Here is a 25,022-nt window from a genome sequence, read left to right on the forward strand (position 1 = left end):
CCTTTTCCAAGTTAGGAATAGCAGTTGACTAGGAAAAACCTAAACAGTCCTTTCTCTTCAGAGAGTCCATACAGATTTCTCTCGAGTTCTGTAAGCTGAAAAATAAATTGAAATTGAGAAGTTAATATGTTCTGTTTTCAAAATGCCATTTCTGCAAATCTTTGACTTACTGAGCTTCCCACGCAATACATACTTGGAATTTATTAAACTGCTGTATATGAAGACTCCCATGCTTAATCCTTCTAGCAGCTTGCATAAGTGCGGTGGAATAAAAGTTCAAAGTAATGTCAGCATGTGAAATGTTAACAAGTAAAAGCATCATAAGATTCTTTAAATATTCACAGGGACTTAATTTTCATCATCTGCTTAATGCAGTGACTACATAGTTTTCACAAACTCTGTTTGCTTATTCTTTCAGACTGAAGGTCTTGGAACGGATGTTGGAAGATGTTAGCTGTGGATACTGGGGTTGTGGAGGAGTGGTTATCAGAGTTCAAGGTAATATATTCTCGGATATTTAGCCAGAAGTGTTTGAATTGCTGCTGGAGCAGTATGCAAGAGTGCTTGATTGCTGTAGAAAATGAAGAAAAATAGTAACCTTGGATTTTGCTGAGATAATGTGATATATACAAATGTCTGCTTGAAAGGATTTTTTTCCTTGTCCTCTTTGGGATTACATACTTCCTGATACAGAGCAGTGAAAATGTATATCACAGGTGAATGGTCTTGTTGGTTTGAGTACGGACTAGACTTGACTATAGGTTTTGCTCCTGGTCTGCTTAGATACACTGGGAATGTGTTTTCCTATCTGTATAGTGGAGTGTGATCTCCTTTGAAGGACTGCAGATAAGTAGTACTGTAAGAGCTATGAATAGTAAGTTTAAATGTACAGCTTCCAAAGAGTTGTTAAAAAGATTACCCCTTTAAGTACTGGCAGAAAATCTGTTTAGTGTTAGAGAAGAGCTGTTCATGTCAACTGGAATTTGTGTTCTTTCAGAGTAATACTATATCCTGTAATAATATTCACTAGCTGTGCACAGTCAGCCTTAAGAAAACTATTTAAAGTATGGATCTGCAAACTGCTAAGTTTCACTGTGAAATTTCAGTGGGGCTGCACCTGTGAAACTCTTGGTTTTTATCTCTTTCCCATCCACTGTCATTACATTCTATATGAAATTGTCTGCAAAATGATAAAATGCAGTGTGTCTTCTGGCAATTTTGTTGTCCTGAAAACATGGTGATTTCCATAGTAAGGATTTCTTTCTGAAACAAGTTTTAGTTTACTATAAACTCTGATAAATAGTAGCTTGTAATGGAAAATTGTTGTTGAAATAGCTGTTATATTTTAATGATAAAAATTGCTCTTTCTAGTAGTTATAATATTTTTATTTCAGACACTGACAGAAGCATCCATATCCAGCTATGCTACAAACTTGAAAGACAAGAGTGCTTTGATTTCATCTCTTTACAAAGTAATTCAAGAGCCACAGAGTGAAGTGAGTATATCAGATTTCTCACACAAAATGTCTGACATAACACCAGCAGAGTAAAATAAGAGCTTGTGTGCTAGTTAATTGTTTCTAACTGTGTGAACTGCAGAACTACATGAAGAGTCTCCGTCAAAATGTTTGTTCTTAGCAATGTCATACTACCATGGAAACAATTCATAAGTTTTGTAACCTACTGATCATAGCTAAGTTTGTAGATCATACTGATGGGCTTCAGGACTTGGGTATAGAATTGAGAAACATGTTAAGGAATTGAAAAGATGTTTGAGACTGACAGAATTCTTTCTGTAATTCAGTATCACTTGAATGTGAATCTATAGCTATCAGAAGCTTGTCTATTACAACCCAAGAGAACAATGTTAGGTAGGTTTGCAATCCTTTTAAGTTATTTCTTAGGTTTTAGGTTTTTTGTTGTTGTTTTAAATACATACAATATAAATACATGCATTTATACAGTGGATGTACCCTTGCTGAAATGATGGCAAAAAAAGAAAAAAATTGCAGGGAAGGGGGCAGGTTTGCTCTTTACCTGTGCCAGGAATGGTTCCATACCCCATGACTGCACTTGTTCTAAAGTGTCCAGGTAAGTTCAAAACATACTGAGCTGGTTTTAGTTGTGTCTTATTAACTGTATTGTCTCAATTTCCACCATCCAGCAAACCTTGTGTGTATTATTTTAAAATTGCACCAAGTCCTTAATTCCTCTTCTGAAAAGACCCAGCATAAGGAACCTTTCCAAAGTCTGAGATGATGCCAATAGTGGTCAGAGGATAAAATGCTTTCAGTACATACATTTTTAGAGAGAATGCTGATAGAGAAACTCCCAGGTTGTCCAGTAAAGAAGAAATGTAATTTTACTTTGCTGCTCAGCATTCTGAGTCATTGCAACTACTGAGTCAAGCCTGTCTGGTCTTCAGAATGCGTATCTACATGTAAATTAATCTGATGAGTCTCACTGTTGATAGCCAGAATGATACTTCCATATGTTCTTTGATTTCTTACTACTTCTGCCTATCACTAGATTTCTCAGGAACCTTAGTAGCAGGGTGGTCAAGACCCTGCGAATTCTGCTCAAAAAGGTTGTTGGCATAATTCTTGGGGCAAGGTATTGAAGGTTTCCCTGTTAGTGAGACTTTGAGTTGAAGTGAAAAGCCAGTGCTGACACTGAGTGTTGTGCTGCCTTGGGAGAACAGTCCTAAAATCTTTGTTTGGACCGTTCTCTGAGTACCTGTCACTTTGTGGAAAGGGCTACTTGGAGCTTTCCACATTGTGTTGTGGAAAGGGCTACTTGGAGCTTTCCACATTGTGAAAATACTTATAAACTAGCAGTTAAAAAGACAAGTAATTTCTTTTTGAGATCTGTGTAATGACAACTTGCTTTACAGTGTAGGATATGTGCTGTCCTTTCTATCTCATGTATGTAATCCAAAGGGGAAGGATTAATGCGTGAACACTACAAATACTGCTGAGATTAAAAATAGACAAACAACCCCATCTGTATACCTTTGAATATATGTACTTCTAATATAATAATTATCTGTACTTTAAAATTGTGATTAATCTCATTTTGGGGGATGGATGTGTTCTTTTTTTAAGCATTTGAAAAGTAATCATGTGTATTTGCATCTGTGACTGCATTTTCCTGCTGGTTCGTGTTTGCTTTTCATACAGGTTTTTTTTGTTTGCTTTTCCAAAAAGTTAATAATCAATTTGTGAAATAAATGAACTACTTGTTTGCTATAGCAAAGAAATATCCAATTCATAGTAGCTTTGTAAGTAAAGACTAGTAAAGTTAGTTACTTTTGAGGTTCCTGGGCCACTGATTGATAGATGAAAAATGTAATGCAATACAAGGAGAGTCTTCAGTAGATGTGAAGATTTAAGGGACTTTCAATTGACTCAAGGGTCCAATGGTAAAAAAAAAAAGAAAATTCTGAAGTTTGTTTCTTCACAAATTCAAGATTTTTTGCTTTCTACCTAAAATGCTGTAGCCGTCCTTACAGATAGTAGCCATGCAGGTATTTGCATTAGGAAATAGAAAGTGTTTGGAGCATCTAACACATTTGGATGCAGCTTAAAAGGAAGAGGGATGAAATTGCTTGGACATTCTTCTGTTCCAGCATTAAAAATTCTTTCAGTCTAGATACCTTTTTGAAATGTTTTAGTGTAAAACAATATCTTGAAACAGCAACAATCATTAGTGCATTTTGATATTAGGTTGTAGCATGTGGTGGCATTTTGAGGAAGAAAATCTGTTTTTGTACTGATTATGCATTTAAATGTGCTGATATAAAGCTGTCTCAACTGAGATAACGACATGAACATGAATACCTGTCATAGCTATTTACGTGCCTTTTAAAGTTCAAGCACATCATTCTGAACTGATGCTTCATTAAAGGAAGCATGCAAATTGCGTGAAATATGTAAGCTGAAGATGGAAAGCACTTGTGCTGGTGAAGTTTTCTAGAAGGATCTTTGATATTCTGCTCTTAAAACTGGTGACTAGTTTAGATTGGCATGATTTTTTTGCCTTTGCTGTAGATTTTTCCAAAGAGAAGCTATATCTGTCAGAAGCTAAAAGTTGTCTTTTTTGAATGGATCAGATTGTCCCAAATTACTTCTTAAAAGGAAGTAAAACCTGCTGAGATCCTTTGGATTCAGAAGTAACTTTGGGAAATAAGCAATGTTGACTCAACTTTCTTTGTAGTCAGGAGGAAAAACTTAGGAAAGTAAGCAGGTTTTTTTTCTAGCATGCTCTTCTGCTAGCCTGAACATTCCTGGTTTTGAAATGAATTTAGAGTCTATTTCTGTGAGTCATGTAGATGAACTGTTAAGACGTTAAATCTTGGAGGCAAGAAACAAGGTAGCAAAACTAGTCCTTTAGGTATATTACATTTGAATCCTGTCTTTCAGAGATTTGCAATTGGAGAATGTCACATTTTATGTAATGCTTTTTTTATATAGTAGCTGGAGCTGGTAAAATGAATTCTAAATAGCTGGAATCTCAGATTTCATTTTGTAAAGTTCGCCAATATAAATGCATCAACTGCCTAGATTCTTTCTCAGGGAGTAGTTTCTTAGATGATAGGGAGGTCCTATTTGTTACTACTTGCAAATAAATGATTTAGAAGATTTAATTTAAAATCCCCTTTTTCCCTTCCCTACCCCACTCTTTTTTTTTTTTTTTTAGAAGAAATCCTTTTACAGTTCCAAACTCTTATTGATGGTTTGCTGTGTTTGCTGCCAAAAAGTATTTTTGAGTATGTGCTTTTGAGTTTTTGCTTGACAGTTCAGTGTCCAGTTCAACTGGCTTTGATAGTGCCTACTGGTTTTGACAGTATTTTCCACTTGGGTTAGGAAATCTCCTGTCTAGGTGACAAAATAAAAATATAACTTCCATACATCGACACATGATGGTTAGCACTATGTTTCGTTCTCTAGCGGAGGTAGGTGGTAGCGCAAGAATGCGCATTAAATCCAGAAACACAGTACAAGCTGATTGCTTAGTTGGTTTTAAGTCTTTTTTTTATCTTGTTCTAGCTCAGTGTATTACTTCCAGTTCAATACATTACTTCCATTTATATCAGCTTAACAAATTTGATTGTAAGACTACTCTTGAGGCTTCCCATTTCTGTCTGAAACCTATAAATACATTGAAGTTTCTAGAAGATTTTAATGAGTGGAAAAGTGAACTAATTCTACTGTGTACTAAGTTATTGTAACACTTTGAATTTGAGTGTTAATGCAGCTCTTCTCACTTGGTGGGTAAAAGCTTCTGGCAATTTTCGTGTACACTGTTGGAGCTCTAGAACACCAAAGACCTTTTCCAGGTACTTTTCCTTATATTAGAGATACAGAGGGCATGGTATGAGGTGTGATGATAACAAGTGTCCTCTATTTATGCCTTTGAGGCTGGAGGAAGTGAAGCCAAAAATGAGAGAAAGGAGCCATTGGAATGCTTTCTTCACATGGGAGGGAGGGCTGTACTTTTATCATCTGAAAGTATGTTATAAGGGATGAAAAGTGTATAAAGTGACTTGGGTAGTTATTGCATCAGTCACTCTCTAATAGTTAAAATGTAACATTTATCAGTTTACAGTTTTGTCCAGAGGATTGATCCACACAAAGTTGCAGTTTCTTGTAATGTTTTATTCATTCACAATTGTAATTTATATTTCAGCTTCTGGAGCCAGTTTGCCATCAGCTCTTTGAGTTCTATCGCAGTGGTGAGGAACAATTGCTACGATTTACTCTGCAGTTTCTACCGGAATTGATGTGGTGCTATCTTGCTGTCTCAGCCAGCAGAGATTTGCAGAGCAGTGGATGCATTGAGGCTCTTCTCCTAGGAGTTTATAACTTGGTTTGTATTTGCATGTCATTATTCAGGCCCAAAATATCAGTGTGCTTTTGCGGGATACTATAGAGTATTTTACTGGGAAATAATTAACTATTTTGTTTCTGAATTGAAATGAAGTGATTGAGTATCTCAGTTTTGACTCTTCAGATTGGTGTCCATGTCAGAAATCTGCAACATGAACTTTTAATCTTTTATTTTGGTGAATATTTTCTCTGCTCTTTTTGTGGTTCCTGGAAAGTGTTAATGCACTAATGGCTGAAGGAGACAAAGGAGTTGTCTTAATTTTTTTGTTACTTAATTCTTGGTATGGTGATTAAACTTACATTTTGCTTGAGAGCTTTTAGAGGTGCTACTTTTGAAATGGTTGCCCATATTTTCTGGGGCATTTTGACTATCTTGACTAGAAAACACAAAAAATCACTTTCAACAAATTCTTAGTACTTGACTGCTGAACAGTCAAGATTGCTTAGCTTTGAGAAATTAAAGGTCTCATTTCATTTTGTAATAACCTTGACATTTTTTTCATATATGAAAAGGTACTTTTTGTACTAAATTACTACTTTGAAGTACTGAATTATGAAGGAACCTTTAAGAGCACCATATTTTAGTTATGCATTTAGTCTTTTTATGGCTATTATAAAAAGCTTAGTATTATTATGTCCATTGGGGTTCTCTTCAGTGTAGTTTGTATGTTCTGGATGTTTTAGGAAGGCTTTTTGGGAAGTGAAACAGTGATGAACTTCAAGTCTTCTGTTTGCATGCTGAAAATCTGAAGAAGGCAGCTCCCATCCTTCTTCTAAAAATAATCTCAAGTGTCTTTACCAAGCAAGTGAAAACAGGAGTCTACTTAAAAAAGACCTGAGCCCTTGTATTCAACTCTTCTTTAGGCAGAGTACAGGCTTCATGTGTTTTCTGTGTGCTTAGTTGTATCTGAGAAGAAAAACATTCTGGAAAGCATTTGGTATATCTTGCGCCTTAAGTCAATTCACTCCTTTATTTCCATGATGAAGTCATCTAAAATGGCTGATGGATGTGGCTATAATCACTTGTCTTTCTCTTAGAAGAGATTACATTTACAGTTAAGCTTGAAACCAGTCCAGTAATGTCTTCATTTAGCTATGAACAGTTTCTTCCTCAATTAGTAACATAGCCATCCATCTCCAGCTGCTTGGGGTCATAAGAATTTTAGAGCAAGCTTCTGTAGGAAGCTGTAGATCAACCTCATTTTTGGAAACATTTGGGGTTTTTTTTACCCGCTTCTGCTTTAAGAGATAATGAATGCTTATGGTAAAGTAATGCCATGTTGTTGATGCTGACTTCTTTCCCTCTGATGTCGTATAAAATTTGTAACTTAAACAATCAAGATGGTGCTGTTCTTCAGCATACAATGTTGCAAAGGTAATAGGTGACCTGCTTAGGTACTTATTTTCTCTTTAACCAGCTACTTTGTTTTCAAAAGCAAGAGGAAAGATGTAGCCTAATACAAATAGTAATCCTTCTGTAAATATGTACGATGGTCTCTTGGAACTTGAGGGAATTAACATGCTCAACAGAGTCCTGCAGTTTCTTACTGATGGAAATTGAAAACTTAAATACTGCTCAGAATAATTTTAAATTCACTATGTTGTCAGGGGTATGGAGTTACTGTGGCTGAACCTTGAGATCATGAACTGGTTTGTTCTACTTTCAGCTTGGAGACATACAGTAATAGTGCATGCGGTTGATGTTTTTGGCTTTCCTGGCTGTAGGTATCAGTTTTTTCTAGTACGCTTCAGATCTTGAAATGCACTCCTGAACCTTAATTACAAATCTAATTAGAACGAAGAGTCAAAGTATTTATATTTTTAGATTTTAAAAGTTTGGATGTAGCCAGTTTCTCTTCCCTTCTCCTCCCATATATTGAGGAAACTGTTTTCCACATTGATGCAGAAGCAATATTGAAAATTAAAGTATCAGTGGTTTGTGTGGAGAGTGGAGAAGCTGTATAACTCTTCAGACAGAACAGCTCTGAATGCCTTTTTGATACTTCTCAGTCTTCCTTTACCATTTCATATTCTACTTCAAGACATGAGTTTTAATAATTACTATGTGAAGTTAGTCCTTCAGCCTTCCAAGGCATAGGTTTCAGGAGACACTGAGGCTCTTCTCTAATCTCTACCTTTGGATATATGAAATCTGCTGCTGAAATTTAGGGGTGGGGAGGAAGTTCTTGTGTGTGTGATGTTGGTTATTGGAATTTCTGAAGATTTTTATTTGAAGTACTTCAGTGCTCTTCTGTGATACGCAGGCACATCTTTTTTTGCCTTACCCATTAATCTTCCCATATCTTACAGGAGTGAGAAGTCTGCCAACATACTGCTATGGTGGTATCTTGCAGGAAAGTAGCTTCTCTAAAGCTTTGCGTCCATGCTTCTTTTAAGTCTCTCTATAAGTGTGGAATTATCAGACTTGGGCTTTTGCAAATACCATGATGTCTGCTACTATCAAACCATGTGAGGCTGCAGTCATTCCAGAGCTATAATATTTCCAAAACAAATTACTTGTAGAGTCATTACTTGATGGATAAATAGTTTTCAGAACAGAATTATTGAGCATTAACCTTTACAATTAGCAAATAGTGTATAATTAAAAAAAGATAACACTGTTTAAACATATTGAGATTTCCAGTTAGTGTTTTTAAGGTGGACTCTGTATGCAAATGCATGTGCCTTTTGCGAAGTCATTTGAATAGTTTTCAGAAACAAAGCAAATGAACTGCGATAGAAAGCAAATACAGAGATAATTTCTAGTTTGTAGCTCGTATTGTTACAGTATCCCTCTCTGTCCCTATAATAATTTGTTGGCTTTCTTTATCCATTCACCCCCACCCAGCATTTAACATTTTTGAATGTCTGGTTTCTGTAGTACAGGGTAACCATTGGTATCTTCTGTCTTTTTCAGGAGATAGTTGATAAAGAGGGACATAGCAGAGTGCTGAGTTTCACAATTCCGTCTTTGTCCAAACCTTCAGTCTATCATGAAGTAAGTGACATCTACAACATGAAGTTGTTACTGATTGAGAAAGGCAGTATGCTTTGGGGACCTGTTTGTTAAGAATGAAAGTGAAAAGTAGTCTTAACGTGTTGCATGATGACATAGGAACATATTTCTCAGTCTTTTGAGTACTACTAACTGGTCTCTGAGGCCTTTTCAAGACTGAATAGTCATAACTCATAATATCCATGCACCAACTATGTCTTTTTTTTTCTCTTCTGAAGCCATATACCTTATCTGGTGTAAAATAACTTCTCAAATCTAAGACAGCTAAGCAGTCAGAGAACCTTAAGCCTGTTAAAAATTTGTGTACAAATATGGTGGTGCTGATCATTGTCTATTTTCACTTGCATTGTAGCAAGACTTCGGGTGGACATGTTTTGAATGACCCTTTTTCCTTTAGCCTTCCAGCATTGGCTCCATGGCTCTCACTGAAGGAGCTTTATCACAGCATGGTTTGTCCAGAGTTGTATACAGTGGACCTCATCCTCAGAGGGAAATGTTAACAGCACAAAACAGGTGAAATTGTATAATAGGATTTTGCTACAGAATCACTAATGAATCTTAACTTCTTATAATTTTTAATATAGTTATAGACTGAAGGTGGATAGGTGTATGCTGTGTTTTGTGGTGGGTTTTTTTTTTTTTGTTTTTAAACAGGTGTAAATGTAGATGCAGAAACACTAGCAGTGCATATTACTACACGAAGAGGAAAAGCTTACAGAACCAAACTATTCAGTTGTCAATTTTATTGAAACGAAATACCAAATCTGTTCAAATAACTCTTGCAAATTTCTGTGTAAACTTGTTTTCTTTTCAAAAATAAAATTGGTAATGTAATTCTAATGTTTCTTGTAAATCCCAGGTTTGAAGTGCTGACTTTCCTTCTGCTCTGTTACAATGCTGCCTTAAGCTACATGCCTGCAGTTTCTCTTCAGTCGTTGTGTCAAATTTGTTCAAGGTAATTTCTGTAGGTTGATTACAGTTAAAATGGCATTTTCAACTTGAAATACAATCAGTTTGAACTTTTGTTTTTTTAAAAAAGAAGCTCCAGGTTCCCAAAAGCTGCTTGTAAACTTGACTTTTTTTTCATAGGTGTTTACAGCTGCATTATTTGCTTTTAAAGTATCTCTTATGTAACTTTGGGTTGAGATCTCAAAATAGGGAAGCAATGATCTGTCTTATATGCAGTGCTGTTGAGTGGAGAAGTCAAATCAAGGGAACTGTTTGTTTTTAATCAAAGTAGTTGTAGGTGTGTTAACTAAATAAAGTCAGAAATGTCTTCTAAAATATTGGTAAATTTTGCATTGCAAGCTTACTAAATATATTTGGATGCTATGCAAGTTGAAACTTTCTTGAAGTTATAGTAGATCTTGAAACTAGAAATACATCCATTCTTACAGATACTTTGGGTATTTCCAAAATCTGCTGTTACTTCAAAAAATAAAACAAAACAAAACAACCTACCTCAGCTTTAATTACAGTGTCCATTTTTGATCCATTTCTTTTTTCAAAGAGGAAGAACTGGTAGTAAACATGTCTATCTCTAAATTTTTGAAAGTGGACTTTGGGTTAAGGAAAATATTAGAATGCTGTCGTTAACCCAGGAAACCCAAGAGACACCTAGAAGTCAACTACAGCAACTTTTTACCAGTCATAATTCCCAGGTTCCTCACACAAACAAAACATGGTAATGGATGTCTGTAAGATTCTCTACTCTTCAGAGGAGGTGAGAGAGCATTGAAGCACTTGGCAATATTTACAAGAGTCTTTACAAGATCTTTGTTAGGTATGCTGGTCTAAAATTTAAGATAGAAAATATTTAGAAGCTAAGGATTGTGGACAGGACACTGATGTTGCTTATTCTGTTGGTTAGGTTTTGTTTGTATTTGGGATAAATAATTTTTAAAGAGCCTCCAAAAAAACCTGAGCAAATTACCTGTAGATGCAAACAAGTCTTTCTACTTCAAAATGTTGAATGTTTGGATACTGAATTATTTGATACTATACAATTCGATTTTTATCTTAGTTCTTCATTCCCTACTGGTTTCGGCATCCATGTTTCTCTGCTTACTGAAAATATTGCCTGGACAGCATTTTAGGGGTTCAAGGTAATATGTGTCAGAAGACCAGAATATCTTTCAGTATTCTGTTTGGATGTGGTGCTGACAAAATTCTCAGAAGAATCTGTTCCTTTAATTGGTTTGAGCAGTGTTGAATTTGGGTTTGTTTTGGAAGATCTGTATGAAAGCAATCTACGATGAATGTGCTTTCTTCTAGTAGGTCTAATTCAATTTTTATGACTTTTCTAAAGAAGCAAAAGCTTCTATAACTTCTTATTTACAAACTTGAACTGTAAATGTGACAACTGCAGCACAAAGTATTTTATGCTGATCTCAAGCGTTGTAAATCCAGATTTTTTGCATTTGGACATCTTCACTTACTAAGTCTCTTTTCATAAGAATATTATATTACTCTGATGTAAAGCGAAGTGGTTCTATTGATGTCATTCTAGCCTTTTTAGAGGAAGTAACTCAGACTAGAGTAGGGCTTTGTAAAACTAACCAATACTGGCATTAATAGAGTGTCTGTATTAAGTTCTCTTCTATATAACTGTCAGTGTTAACTGCACCTGTGTTGGGGCAATCCCCGATATCAGTACAGGCTGAGGGATGAATGGATTGAGAGCAGCCCTGCGAAGAAGGGCTTGGGAATATGGTGCAACATACACTTGCAGCCCAGAAAGCCAATCACATCCTAGACTGTGTAAAAAGAAGTGTGGCCAGCAGGTCGAGGGAGGTGATTCTCCCCCTCTCCTCAGCTCTCGTGAGACCCCACCTGGAGTACTGCATCCAGTTCTAGGGTACCTGGTAAAAGAAAGACATGGACCTGTTTTGTGGACCTCCGGGTCCAGCGGAGGGCCACAAAAACGATCGGAAGGCCGGAACACTGCTCCTATGAAGAAAGGCTGAGAGAGTTGGGGTTGTTGTTGCCTGGAGAAGAGAAGACTGAGCAAGACTTATTGCAGCCCTTCAATATGTGTAAGGGAGGCTTATAAGGAAGATGAGAGAGGCTTTTTACCAAGACCTGTAGTGACAGGACAAGGGGCAACAGTTTTAAACTGAAAGAGAGTTGATTTAGATTGGACATAAGGAAGAAATTTTTTACGATGAGAGTGGTGAGGCACTGGAACAGGTTGCCCATAGAAGTTGTGGATGCCCCATCATTGGAAGTGTTAAAGGTCAGGTTGGACAGGGCTTTGAACAACCTGATCTAGTGGAAGATGTCCCTGCCCATGGTAGGGGGGTGGAAATTGATGATCTTTAAAGGTCCCTTCTGACCTAAAGCATTCTATGATTCTTCCTTCATAAACATCTCATGATCTTCTCGTTTCCTTGCATGTTGTCACTAGTGTGGCTTTCTGTCTTTCCTGATGAAGTGTTTAAAATCTTTTTTTGTTGTTTTTGTTTGGAGATATGGTGATATCAGCGTGAAGAGTCAAATTTAGATCATACTAGGTGAAAAGTACATACTGGGAGAGTTGCTGAGCCATAGAGATCTTGGAGGCGCTGTCTACTTTTTTTTTTTTTAAGGAGCCAAAGCAGAGGATGAGTTGCGGGACAGAGAAGGAGAGGAAAAAAGTGCAGTAGGTTAGTGGCAAAGTTAGTATTAATAAAAAAAGGCTCCTGAAATTTCTATTACAGATGTAATTTGAAAGGTACTACAATACAATCTTAACTCAATTGTTTTTCTGGAAAAAAATAGATTTAAGAGGAGTTTTACAAGCTCTCTGGTATTGAAGCTGAAAAATTGAAGCTTTCTGAGATTAAACCTTCTACTCTATGCTTTGGAGAAGGAAATACTTTGATTAATGTCATTAAAGGTCATTCCAGAAGTCCAGTAATAGCCAGTTAATTGAATATTTAACTACCCAATATCTTTGATTTCCAAAATGTTTTGACTACAGAATCTGGTGTGGAATTTAGTTCAGAACTAAAGTCTAAAGCTGACTTTTACTGGATTTTAGAATAGTTTTATGAATGTGACACTTCTGGTCTCTTTGCTTGAAAACTTATATGCAACTTCCATATTATATGCAATGACACTGATGCTTCTGTCTGTAGTATTAATAGTTGCTATGCTGCTTTATCTCCTTAAATACCATTAACTTATTTTTTGTCTGTTCTGCAGCAAATGCGTGGATTCAGAATGACTTTTACCGGCAGTTTTCTTTCACTTTCTATAGTATAAATGTAACAGGAGTGTCTAGGATGTCTCTCTTTTGAAAGATTTGAACTCTGCCAGTAGAGGGCATACCCTTCTTCCGTAATAAGAAATAGTCTGCTTCAGCACAGGGTTGTTGATGGATACCTTCCTGTGGGTCTATTGTAGTTAAAATGTATACTAAACACCTAGCTTTGTAGAGTTCTATACAAAGGTGGTTCTACATTATTTGCTAATGACTAATGCATGATTTCTTTAGAATTTGTGTCTGTGGATATCCTCGCCAACAAGTGAGAAAGTACAAGGGAGTCAACAGTAGGATTCCAGTTTCATCTGAATTCATGGTGCAAATGCTAACAGGGATTTATTATGCTTTGTAAGTTGTTTGGGTTTTTTTTATATGCATATAAAATACAGAAATGTCAGCTTCATTTCTACACTCATCTAGGCATGCTACCTTTGAAATGTTTTATTTTCTAGTGGACAGATGCTGTGTCTAGCAATAAGGTCCTCAGGAAGAGAACATAGTTCTCCAACTAGTTAGCTGAAGTTTCTGATGTATTGGGGAAAGAGGGCTAGAATAGCACTTAATAGGTATAACTGCTGATGTGAAAAAATCTTTTAAAAAACCCTTTTCCAACCATTGTCTGCTGTCCACATTTTTGCATGCTTAGTTTTGACATCAGTCTAGTTAAGGAAAAAAGGTCTTATCATTATTTCTCTGAAATGCTGATGTTGTTTACCCTTTGATAGTCATGCTAATGTGTAAAGCTCTTATTAACTGAAAATATTAGAGACTAGTAACACAGGAGTACTCAAAAGATGGAGTAATATTAAAACAATCCCGGTTTTGAATTTCAGAATATTTCATGACTAGCTGATCAATAACTAATTATGTAATTTTTAAACTGCTCAGGGTGGCCAGTGAAAGTAAAACTTTGTCTCCATAAACGATACTTGAGAACAAGTTCTCTAAATAGCAGGCTTACTGACAATGAACACAGTTAGTTCAATTCCTCTAAGCTGAGCTCTCAAGGAATACTAAATATGTGAAGGTTATGTGACCAAGAAGGGTAAACTGTTGATATAGATGCTTATTATTGTGTATACATTTACCTTTATAGTTATAATGGAGAATGGGATCTGGCTCGTAAAGCTATGGATGACATTTTGTATAGAGCACAGCTGGAACTGTATCCAGAACCTCTGCTGGTAAGTGTTGTATTTCAATGTTTTTTTGAGTACAACTTTAATCCAGGAAATCCTTCCTGTGAACGTGCCTGATGCGACATCATGCCAGGAACCTAAATCCCATGAGGGCGGTGTGGGTGCGCTCATGTGAATAGCTAGATCTGCAAGTATAGACACACACACACAGAGGTATTTTCAATGTACTTAGTTATTTTGTCATCTTCCCTAATGAACAAGCTATTTTCAGTAGAACGCTTCTAAGTCTTGAAAGCTTAGATCATAGTGCAGAAGCACTCTGAAGTTCATGTTAAGTAATAGCCACATCTTCAAACTGGAAACTTTGTTTTAAAAAGTGACAGATATTAAATGTGACTTAGTTCTGAGAGGTAATTGCAACCAGCATTCTTTATAACCTGTGCAAAAAGCTGGTGTGCTTTTTGACCTTAAACTGGAATTGTACACAGTATTCTTCTTGGAGTAATAAGAATCTCCTGACAGAATTCTTCTTCTAAAATTTGGATCTTCATGTTAAGAACTTTACTGCATCTTTTCTGTTCTAGGTTGCTAATGCAATAAAAGCTTCACTGCCTCAGGGTGCCATGAAATCTAGTAAAGAAGGTACAAGATGCATTCAGGTTGAAATTACACCTACTTCATCCAGAATATCAAGAAATGCTGTGACTAGCATGTCTATCCGAGGGCATAGATGGAAAAGGCATGGTAAGAAACACATTTTGCGATGAATTCTCAGCTTTTTACATGTGTTTAAAATAACGTTGAGAATTTTGTTATCGCACGTCTTCATTGCTAGTAAGCAAGCAGCAGTTTGGAGGTTTTTATTTTCTTTAGTGGTAAATGGGAATCTTAATGCAGTTCAGATGAAGTATATTCTTTATTTCCTTAATCATGTTTAAAAAAAAAAAAACCAACAACACAAAAAACCTTTTTTATTAAAGGGAGCTGTACAAAGTTACTGATTCTTTAGAGGCCGATGTTCCTGTTTTCTTCTGAAAAGTAAGGTGTAGTACCTGAAGCAAAGTAAATATTTAACAACTTCACTGCAGAACTTCATCTGTCTTAAATTACTTAAATGAAAATCGGATTTAATGGTAGAGGGATAAATTACTATGTTTTGGTGTCGTGGTTTAACCCTGCCCAGCAACTAAGCACCACACAGCTGCTTATTCACTCCCCCACGGTGGGATGGGGGAGAGAATCAGAAGGGTAAAAGTGAGAAAACTTGTGGGTTGAGATAAAGACATTTTAATAGGTAAAGCAAAAGCTGCACATGCAAGCAAAGCAAACCAAGGAATTCATCTACTGCTTCCCATCGGCAGGCAGATGTTTAGCATCTCCAGGAAAGCTACATCATGCGTAATGGTTACTTGGGAAGACAAAATGCCGTCACTCCGAACATCTCCCCCTTCTTCTTCCCCCAGTTTTATATGCTGAGCATGATGTCATATGGTATGGAATATCCCTTTGGTCAGTTGGGGTCAGCTGTCCCAGCTGTGTCCCCTCCCAGCTTCTTGCGCACCCCCAGCCTCCTCGCTGGTGGGGTGGTGTGAGAAGCAGAAAAGGCCTTGACTGTGTGTAAGCACTGCTCAGCAGTAACTAAAACATCCCTGTGTTATCAACACTGTTTACAGCACAAATCCAAAACGTAGCCCCGTGCTAGCTACTGTGAAGAAAATTAACTCTACCCCAGCCAAAACCAGCACGTTTAGGCAAACTAATATAAGGGCTTCCACAAAGTAGAACACAGGTCTGGGCTGAGAAGTAGAAAAAATGGTGCTGAATGTACTGCAAAAGGAGAAACATTTTATTCCACTTCTTCCGTCTTCAGATAAGGGAAGAGCCGCTGGACCAGAGATCAAAATTGGCAATGGCTTGTTCTGCTGGGCTTGTAATTCTGATGACAGGCTAAGCGAGTGAGTGTAGATAAGAATGCTCTTTTAATAGGTTCAATAAAGATTTTGAAGTGGTATCATAAAAATTTCTGTATGATGTGTACTGTATGAGCTTTTGTAGTATATGGACAGTTCGGTTAGGAAAATATTGTCAAGTTACCTGAATTACCTCTCAGTCCTTTATAAGTAAGTGTTGAGAAAATTATTTATAAATATGGTGGTAGAAGATGACTTTAAAATAATGATAGAGCTTTCTGAGCAGTAATGATACACACTGGTGGTAGTACTACCAATAGTAAGCTGCCAGAGGGGGTGAGGGGCAAAGAAAGGTAAAATAACCAAACAACTTTTCAGTTTATTAAAAACTGCTTAAAACTGTCAGACGAAGCTGAGGAGCAAAACAAGTCTTTAACTTGAGTGAGGTCCAGTAGCAAGTCATTACTGAAATCTCAAGACTGCTAAGGACCATTTTAGTCTTTATTATTTATTTTTCTTTCTTCAGGCTTACAGTTGTTAAGCAGGGATTATTGACCAGGTGCAAGAAAACTGTATGATAGGTCAGCTTTTTTTAAATGGACAAATGCCCTCTGAAGCTTGGCAATTTTGTCAGCTATTATTTTTGAGTGGTTCTGATACTTGTTCAAATGAGGTGGTGGAGGGGAACACAGATCGGGGATACTGAGTGCTAGTTCATTCAGAGGAATTGAAAGTGTATTAAAATAAACATTCCTTTTGTCTTTGCGTTTACAGAAAAAATGAAATAATGTAACAGAATCAGTATTGGAACCATCCTTATAGGAATGCAAATTTTTCAGCAGATGCAGAAATCTAGACGTTTTTACAATTATTGCCTTATTGCAGGGGGTGATGCTTGGTGAAGTTCAAGGAAAAATGGGTGGGACAAGTGTGCCCTGCAGCAGATAATAGTAAGGTGAAGGGAAATGGGAATAATCGTAGGACTCGTAGAAATGGGGAGGAATGGTGTGTTTTATGGGAGCATTGTAAAGCAGGACAAGTTGAGGGAAACAGTGATAATCTAGTTAGTATGACCCAAGTGAGGAGTAGTCAGTGTTTAGGGATGAGGACTGAAAGATTACGGACTTTTACAAAAAAGCTCTGTCAACATTTTGTTTGGGTTATTGGGAAAACTTTGGATTTGCCTTGATGGTACAGGATTTAATGAAGAGGAAGAAAATCACTTGGTATAGGGCAAGGGTGGAGGGGAACTTGTATAGCAGGTTGTGGGAGTAGTTGTAAATTTGAAGGCTATGTAAACGTTGCTAGTTTAAAGGCCAAAACTGAGTCTATGGTATCTTTGACTAACTGACCATCCAATTGTTTTGTTTTAAATGGTAAACGTTCCATGCATATACCACTTTGTAAAATACTAACAAAATTGTTGTTTGTGACTCTTTTAAAAGCCCTTTTAAAGTCAGAGTGGATGGTCTCCTGATTCCAAAATTTCTAATAACATAATTCAGTGCCCCACAATTCCAGATGAAAGGAAGATATGGAATAGATCTTCACGGTCAGCATGCAGAAAGAATAACGAGGCTTGTGCTTACAGATGCTTGTTTGAATTAAAATAAATACTGGAATTGGTAGAAATCAGATGACAAACCTTGTACCTCCTGACCATTATTCTTTTTCCCACAGTTTAAGGGGTAAAACTGTATTTGGGAGTTTTATTTTTGTGCTTCAGTATAATAAAAATGAGTTGTACAAATGGATTAGGAAGCTAGAGGAGACAGCTGAGAGATAGTTTGATCTTACACTTTATGTGGACGAGAAGACCTGATATGAAGCAAAGTATCCCTTGGGGAAGCAAGGGCAGCAATTTTCAATCACTAGCTCTTTGTGTAGAATAAATAAAAGAATTACAGTCAATCACATTTCCAGCTGAGAAGCACGGACTTTATTTTTTTTATCTTTTAAAAAATTCAGTTTACTATAAAAGTTTTTAGATCTTGCTAACCTTTGCTAGAACTATAGATTGAAGTCAGTTTTGAAAAAAGGTTGACTTAACATTTAATCTTGTTGTGATACTCAACCCTGTAACTCATTCGTTAGAGCTGTTACTCAGAAAATTTAAAATCAAATTGGTATTGTGAATTTGGACTTCTAAGGTAAGTACTTTAGAGGTACTAAAGGTGAAGGTCGTTTGCAAAATGGATCCATCTAATCACAAATGGATAGTATTTATAGAGTCAGTTGATACTAGCCACACCTTATCAACAAATTATTTAGTGCTATTGAATTGGATTGCCTATAAATCATAAAGCTTAAAAAAGAGGAGCGCTAGCTCTTCTATCTAGCATTAGTTTTTTGTAGTGTTCATGTTTTAAAAACGAGCCTTGGGTGACATCTCCATTTCTATTCACAAGCAGAGGAAAACCAGAAAAATCGTATAGCTTGTAAAGGAAATAAACACCTAAATGAATGGTTACTTATGGAAGCTAGGAAAAAACAAAGCAAGCCCTAGCAGTGCTTTCTTTACTCATGTAAAATCTGCCACACTGCCCCATAAAAGGGTTGCTCGGGAAAAACTCCTGTGTGTAGAGGTAATGCATGTAAGAGAAACACCCTGATGTAACAGACTGATGAGTATGAAGAGCTGAGCGGATGTTCGTAAGATATATAACACAAAAACAAAGACATCAACTAGAGAAGAAGGACAACGTTATTTTTTCCCCATTGCAGGAATTGATGTAGTACACAAGGCTTAGAAACATTAGTCTTTGAATCTCTGTGGAGAGAATTTTCTTACTTTTTTTGAAACAGTATTAATTCCTGAAATAGTTATAACTTTTTTTAGGAATCTGGAATGAATGTTAATTTTGGGATATAAGCTTGATGTTTTTGTGAATAATTCAAAATGCTAACGTTGTGCAGGAAATGCAGCTTGAGCTTGTGGTGGTTAAAATTGAATTACAATCCAAATGGGCAGTTTGCCAGTGCAATCTGAGGTAAATGATGTAGGCAACCGTAATAATAACAACCATAATAATAAGGTAGACTATGATTGAAATATCTTTTGAATTAATTCTTAGCAAGTAGGAATCATGAAACGCATTTATCAAGGTTGGTTGTACTACTCAAAGCATTCAGAAATGTGACTCCAAATGCATTTTACTTCAACCGCTATGGGCATATTTATATTAACTTTCAAACTGACATAATTATTCAGTTTTATCTCTACACTATGTAGCAGTGTCCTTTGTTTTCTCTTTTGCTACGTTGCCTTGTGCACTGTGTATTAATATCTCTTTCTCAAAGGGTAGACCCCCAGAGTTGTCCAGCTTGAAGCAGTATTATCTTCAAAACCAAGCACTACGAAGCTGAAGGTTTGTTTTAGGTGTTCTTAAAAGTTTTAAAAGAAGGAGGGGATGCTACTATGAAGGAGATGGATTGTGTAGTCTTATCCCTGCCATGAGACTGTAGATGCTATGGTAGATGGTGTTAATAGGAGTTGAGATATCCAGTATCCCATTTTTTCATTAATTTCCTTCTGTAGTTCAATGTTAAACTCAGAGAAAGGTATATTCCCTTTCATTAGAAGTAGTTAATAGCACTTAACTAAAAGATTAGGTACAATTGTGTTGAGTAAAACTCCTTAAGTGTTTTGGTTTTTTCTCCCAGTTCATTGTGATAATGGTTACACAGCTGTGGGAATGCAGCAATGATGGGTAAAGTCCTGATATCACAGTAGGATATTGCATTTAGAAATGCACACCACCAAACAACAATAAGTATCGCTATTATACAAAATCTGTAACAAAAAATTTCTTCCTCTGTTCCTCTGATTTCTGCTGTGCACTCTGAATCTCCTTTCTTTGGAGCTGGATGCTGTTTATTAGAGCTGTTCTGCCCTTGGTGAGGAAGGGACTGACAGTAAGCTCTGTTCTGCCCTCTCCTCTCTCTGGTGTCCTGGCTCTAAATGAAGTTTCTAGCAGAATCGACTTGTGCATGTGGAGATCAGTGGATCCTGGGAAGATTTCTGCTGAAATAAGATGCCTGTAGCTGCACTGACGGGGTAGCAGGAAGGCGTTTGAAGATTGCCATAGGAGAGGCACAGGTAGCCCACCCTAGTAAAATTAGACCAATGAGGCCAATCAGAGCATTGATCTTTTCTCCTCACTAACCTTTCTGCTCCTATGTTTTTAGAAAAAAGGCTATATTTGATGGTGGTATTATTATTACTATCATTATTGTTGTTATTATTTATTTATGATTATTACTATTGCTGTTCACGGTGCTCGGTTTTTACCTTTGTTACTGATGATAGAAGACTCTTGCAGAGTGCTGTTAGAACTGTTTCCAAGTGTTAGTCCTTCTAACTTGAGTTTCCTGCCAAATATCAGGAAGTTAGTGGCTAATTAGCAGCAATTATTAATGACATTTCCTTTGGATAGTACAATTTGTTAAACAGATACTTTCATTAGTAGTTGACTAGTTAGAAAGAATCACGATACTTAGCATTTGCAGGTAAAATCACGGATAGCTCTTACACCAGAGGACAATGGTGTCCATCCCTGCCAGAATAACCTTCTAGCTCTGAGGCTTATTTCATTGTCGTGATAAGTGCAGAGAGCACAAATGCTAGCGAAAAGCCCAGCGCTGTAACCTGCTTGACCTAGAAGTACACTGTGCCTGCACAAGAGTCCTTAGTGCGGGGACAGGGGGAAGAGAGGATCCCCTCCAGCTGCCTCTGTGGAAAAACCATCTCATCATAAATTCCTCTCTTTTTGGACTTCTTACTGTCAGTTAAATGTCTGTACTGCCAACTTTGGTCACGTGCGGTAGCAAACTGGCAGTATAGTCTGGGCGGTCCTTCCTTAATCCTCAGGTCTGAAAGAGCTGCGTTATGAATAAAACACAGGGATTCAGTTGAGCTTTATTCTGAGCTGTGCTTTTAGTGCATTTTTAGTCTTGTCAAGTTTGTGGCCGTAGTGTTTGCATATAGTATACATATATAACACATATAGAATATATAACTATATAGCATATAGTGTAGCTCTTGCTCTTCTTGTGTTTCCGTGGTATACATCTTCATGGAGGATGTGCCGTGACTATCTGTAACTGACGGCTTCTCCTTTTTTCTTCTCCAGGTCATCTAAATGCAGTTTTGTGATTGTAGAGCTAGTGCTGATAAAGCAATTCCGAATACTTTTTAAAAGATGTTGAGATACTGAGAATACTTCAAACACTGTGGAGCTGACAGGTTGCTAGGATTGTAACTTGTTACTTGCATATACTCGGAATTTCCATGAAGTTTCAACTCCCATTTTTATTTTCACTTTTTTTTCCTCTCAAGAGTTTGTTCTTCTCAAACCTCTCTTCATCTGATGTAGACAGGCATCTTTGGAGTTGGGATTTTTTTTTTTACCAGGACCTTGTAGGAACTATTGTGTTCTTACTGCATTGATATCATTAAGTATCATTATTAAATCTCTTGTGCTACTCACACTTTGAGTAGCAGTGAAGTTTTCTGTTTGCTTGGGGATTTTTGGCTATGTCTGCAGGAATTTTGGACTGTCTTGAAATAATTTTTTGGCCAGAGTGAGCACTTGTATATCTGCTGTTGATGACTTATCCAGATGAAAAGAAGTAATCTTAGAACTAAGCTGCATTGGTGTTTGTGTTAATTTCTTTTTTTTTTTTTTTTCCAGTGCTGCAGAATGTTTTGGTGCTTTCCCTCCCCCCAGCTTAATCATCCCTGTTTTCTCAACTGTACTTAGTAACTGACTTCTGTGATACAAATAAGTTTATTGCAAATAATTTAGTTGTAAGCTCATATAAGAAGCTTAAAAAGGCTGAGGGAGATCAACATTTATGTTTTATTATTAGTAGGTGGCAAAAACTGCAGTAAAATTCCGTAGGTTTTATCTGGCTAAGTTGATTTTAGTAACTGGAGAATTTTCCTACTTGTAAATATCTTTCTGGTTGAAAATAGTTTTTTGAAATGAAGAAAGAAAATGGAAGTCAAAGTGTGCTTGAGTTGGCTTAATTTTTCACTATTAGTTTTCAGGCTGACCACTGTGCAGGATCGTGACAGTATGTTAGAAATTCTAGTCTTACATGATAACACATGAAGTTGATATGCCATTTCATTGTAAAAATAAGTTTCACTTTAGTATGGTGATACAGAGAATATAGTCAATAAAAGTGAATTATGGACAGTTCTTTGATTTCTGATAATCTCTGAATGTTTGTTTCATGATCCTCAGAAATTTCAATTTTGAAAGATCAAGCATGGGGCTTTCCAGTATGTGGGTGCAGGCCAATAATTGGAAGATCAAAGCCTGCAATTTAGAAATAAAGCAAAATTCCATACTCGCTAATGTTGCTAATTAACAAGAGGTTAATATGTGAACATCTGCTTTAATTCATAGTGCTTTAGTCATCTGTATCTATTGGCTTTTGTTTCATGTTTTGTTTCAGACATCTTTTGTTTTTTTTCTTATTCATCTTTAATTCTAGAACAACCAGAGAATGGTAATGATGCTACTGAATTGGGCAACTTTATCATACCTGAGATTAGTGTCACAAGTGTGGCTGGAGAGAGGACCGGGAATGGGGAAAAGAGCAGAGCACTAGCAGAGAATGATGTTCAGCATTTACAGGGAGTACAGGAAACAGCTACAGATCCTAGAACTGACAGCAAAGGCATGCCAGAAATCAGGAGGCAAAAATCTGTAAGAAAAATGATGGAGGATGGAATAAACTCATCTGGCAGAGTGCAGTTTTAGCAGAGCACTTGTAGCTGCACTCTAAGGTACCACTGTTGATTGAAAGGGTCACTGCTGCATGTTTGGAGAATTAAAGTATGCAGTTAATACATTTGCATGTGTAATAACACAAATGCATGTATTGCACACAGCTTCGTCTGTGCCACAGACAATGACAACGTACTTACAAGTAGTTTTATTTAATCTGGAGAAAATACACTGTGAGACTCAACATACCTTTGAGTTTATTAAGCATATTTATTGGGTTTACAAAATCCAGTGATCAATGGTATGAAGAATCCATCAAAATGGATGTGAAAAGTATCTGCATACCTCAGATTTCCCAAATTCCACCTTTCACAGTATACTGGAGATCTCATGTTGTGCTTGAGTTTCCAACTCACACCACCAGACCTATGATGCAGAAGGTGACCTTTCAGTCGTAAAGCATTCTTGGGTTGCTAAACGTGCAGGTGCCAGCCGTATTGGGTGTCCTGGGGCATTGATCACATACCTTTATAATTAACGAGCTTTGCAAAATCATGTATTGGAGCACTTCCTCAAAATAAGATTTACACTTTTTTTGTTCTGTGTGGTATCTTCTAATCTATAAATTTCTAATCTCCTGCATGAATTAACAAGATTGCGTTCCGCCGCGCCCCTCCCCCCCTCCAAATCACTACAAAATGAGATTGTGGGCATGCTTTTTGATCTAGTTAATGCAGCACTGTTTGCTGTAACTTCATATCCTAATGAACCTTAGTTCCAAAATGTAATGGAATAGGTAAGTATTTTGTCTTCTGTTCTCTGTTCTGTTGCTGTATGGCTTCATGCTTGTAAATATCAAAACCTAGCAATATGTAAAATCAATAAAAGTGAGCAAGTCAATTTCTAATTCTTTATTTCTTTTTCTACCATGCAGGTAATACTGATTTAGCAATTCAAGAAGAACTGATAGAAGTGTCTGAAACTGATGAAGGGTTTTACTCTAGGGCAACTTCTAGTACAAGTCAGTCTGCCCTATCTAACAGCAGCAACACGAGCAGTAAGAACCTTTTAGGGAAGAGCCAACGAAGGTCTGGAGGAGGTAAAGCTGGAGGAAAAGAAAAAGAAGGCGAAACCTGCAGAGAACACTTGTCACGAAAACAAACTCAGAGAGCCATGAGTGAGAATCTAGAGCTTGTCTCTCTGAAGAGACTGACACTGACAACTAGCCAGTCCCTGCCTAAGCCTGGCAGCCATAGTCTGGCCAGAACAACCACTACTGTGTTTAGTAAATCCTTTGAACAGGTCAGTGGTGTCACAGTTCCAAATAATCGTGGTGGTGTATCTGGTACAGAGGCAAACAGGTTTTCAGCTTGTAGTCTTCAGGAGGAAAAACTGATATATGGAGCAGAAAGAACAGATCTTCCAATTTTAAGCAAACAACCTAATCAGCAGCGACCTCCTAGTATTAGCATAACTTTGTCAACAGATTGATATTAAGTTGGCAAGTATGAAAAATAAAATATTGAGGGTTTATGCTGATATTGGTACATTGGTACATTAAGCTCCTTAATATGCCATACATTACTTTCTTAAACCTCAAGCCCATAAATTCTTACTTGGCTCACATTTGACAGTCATAGTGAATAGACAACAGTTGTAATTATTTTGCATCAACTTCTAATAGCTTGGAAGGTTCCTCTTTGACGTACTGTATTTATACACCTGATTGCTTACGGCTTCATGTGAAGTTCACAGCTTCACCAATTTAACAAGCGTTGATTGGTTGTTTAGCCACTGACCAAGATGTGTGGCTTTATACAAGCATGGTATGGGAACAATAGAGCCTCTTTCCCAGATTCTACTTTTTCACAACCACTTGGCATAGGCAAAACTGGAAGTACTTCTTTTATTAAAAGAAGTCTCACAGTATGGGCATGAAATTTTGGAACAGCATTTTAAGAACAAACATTCTCTTATGTTAACCGTGAGAAAGCTGTGCTTACATGTAAGGTTCAGACTAGAAGCATCAGTTCAGTGTTCGATGTTATGGCGGTTTTTGTAATGGTAGTACATGTTTATGCCT

General features: G+C 36.9%; 1 protein-coding gene across 1 annotated transcript; it reads left to right on the forward strand.

Moving 5' to 3' along the window:
- Positions 1 to 425: 425 nt before the first annotated feature.
- FAM126A (family with sequence similarity 126, member A) lies at positions 426 to 24,568 on the forward strand. Its single transcript, XM_009573776.1, has 10 exons — positions 426 to 498; positions 1,395 to 1,496; positions 5,689 to 5,868; positions 8,806 to 8,886; positions 9,302 to 9,417; positions 9,764 to 9,859; positions 13,382 to 13,498; positions 14,247 to 14,334; positions 14,874 to 15,033; positions 23,874 to 24,568. Exons 1-10 carry the CDS (start codon positions 448 to 450, stop codon positions 24,428 to 24,430), a joined length of 1,548 nt encoding a protein of 515 aa, XP_009572071.1. The 5' UTR covers positions 426 to 447; the 3' UTR covers positions 24,431 to 24,568.
- The last annotated feature ends 454 nt before the right edge of the window (positions 24,569 to 25,022 follow it).

This window comes from Fulmarus glacialis, unplaced genomic scaffold (assembly GCF_000690835.1).
Source record: "Fulmarus glacialis isolate BGI_N327 unplaced genomic scaffold, ASM69083v1 scaffold8473, whole genome shotgun sequence".
NCBI classification, from domain to species: Eukaryota; Metazoa; Chordata; class Aves; order Procellariiformes; family Procellariidae; genus Fulmarus; species Fulmarus glacialis.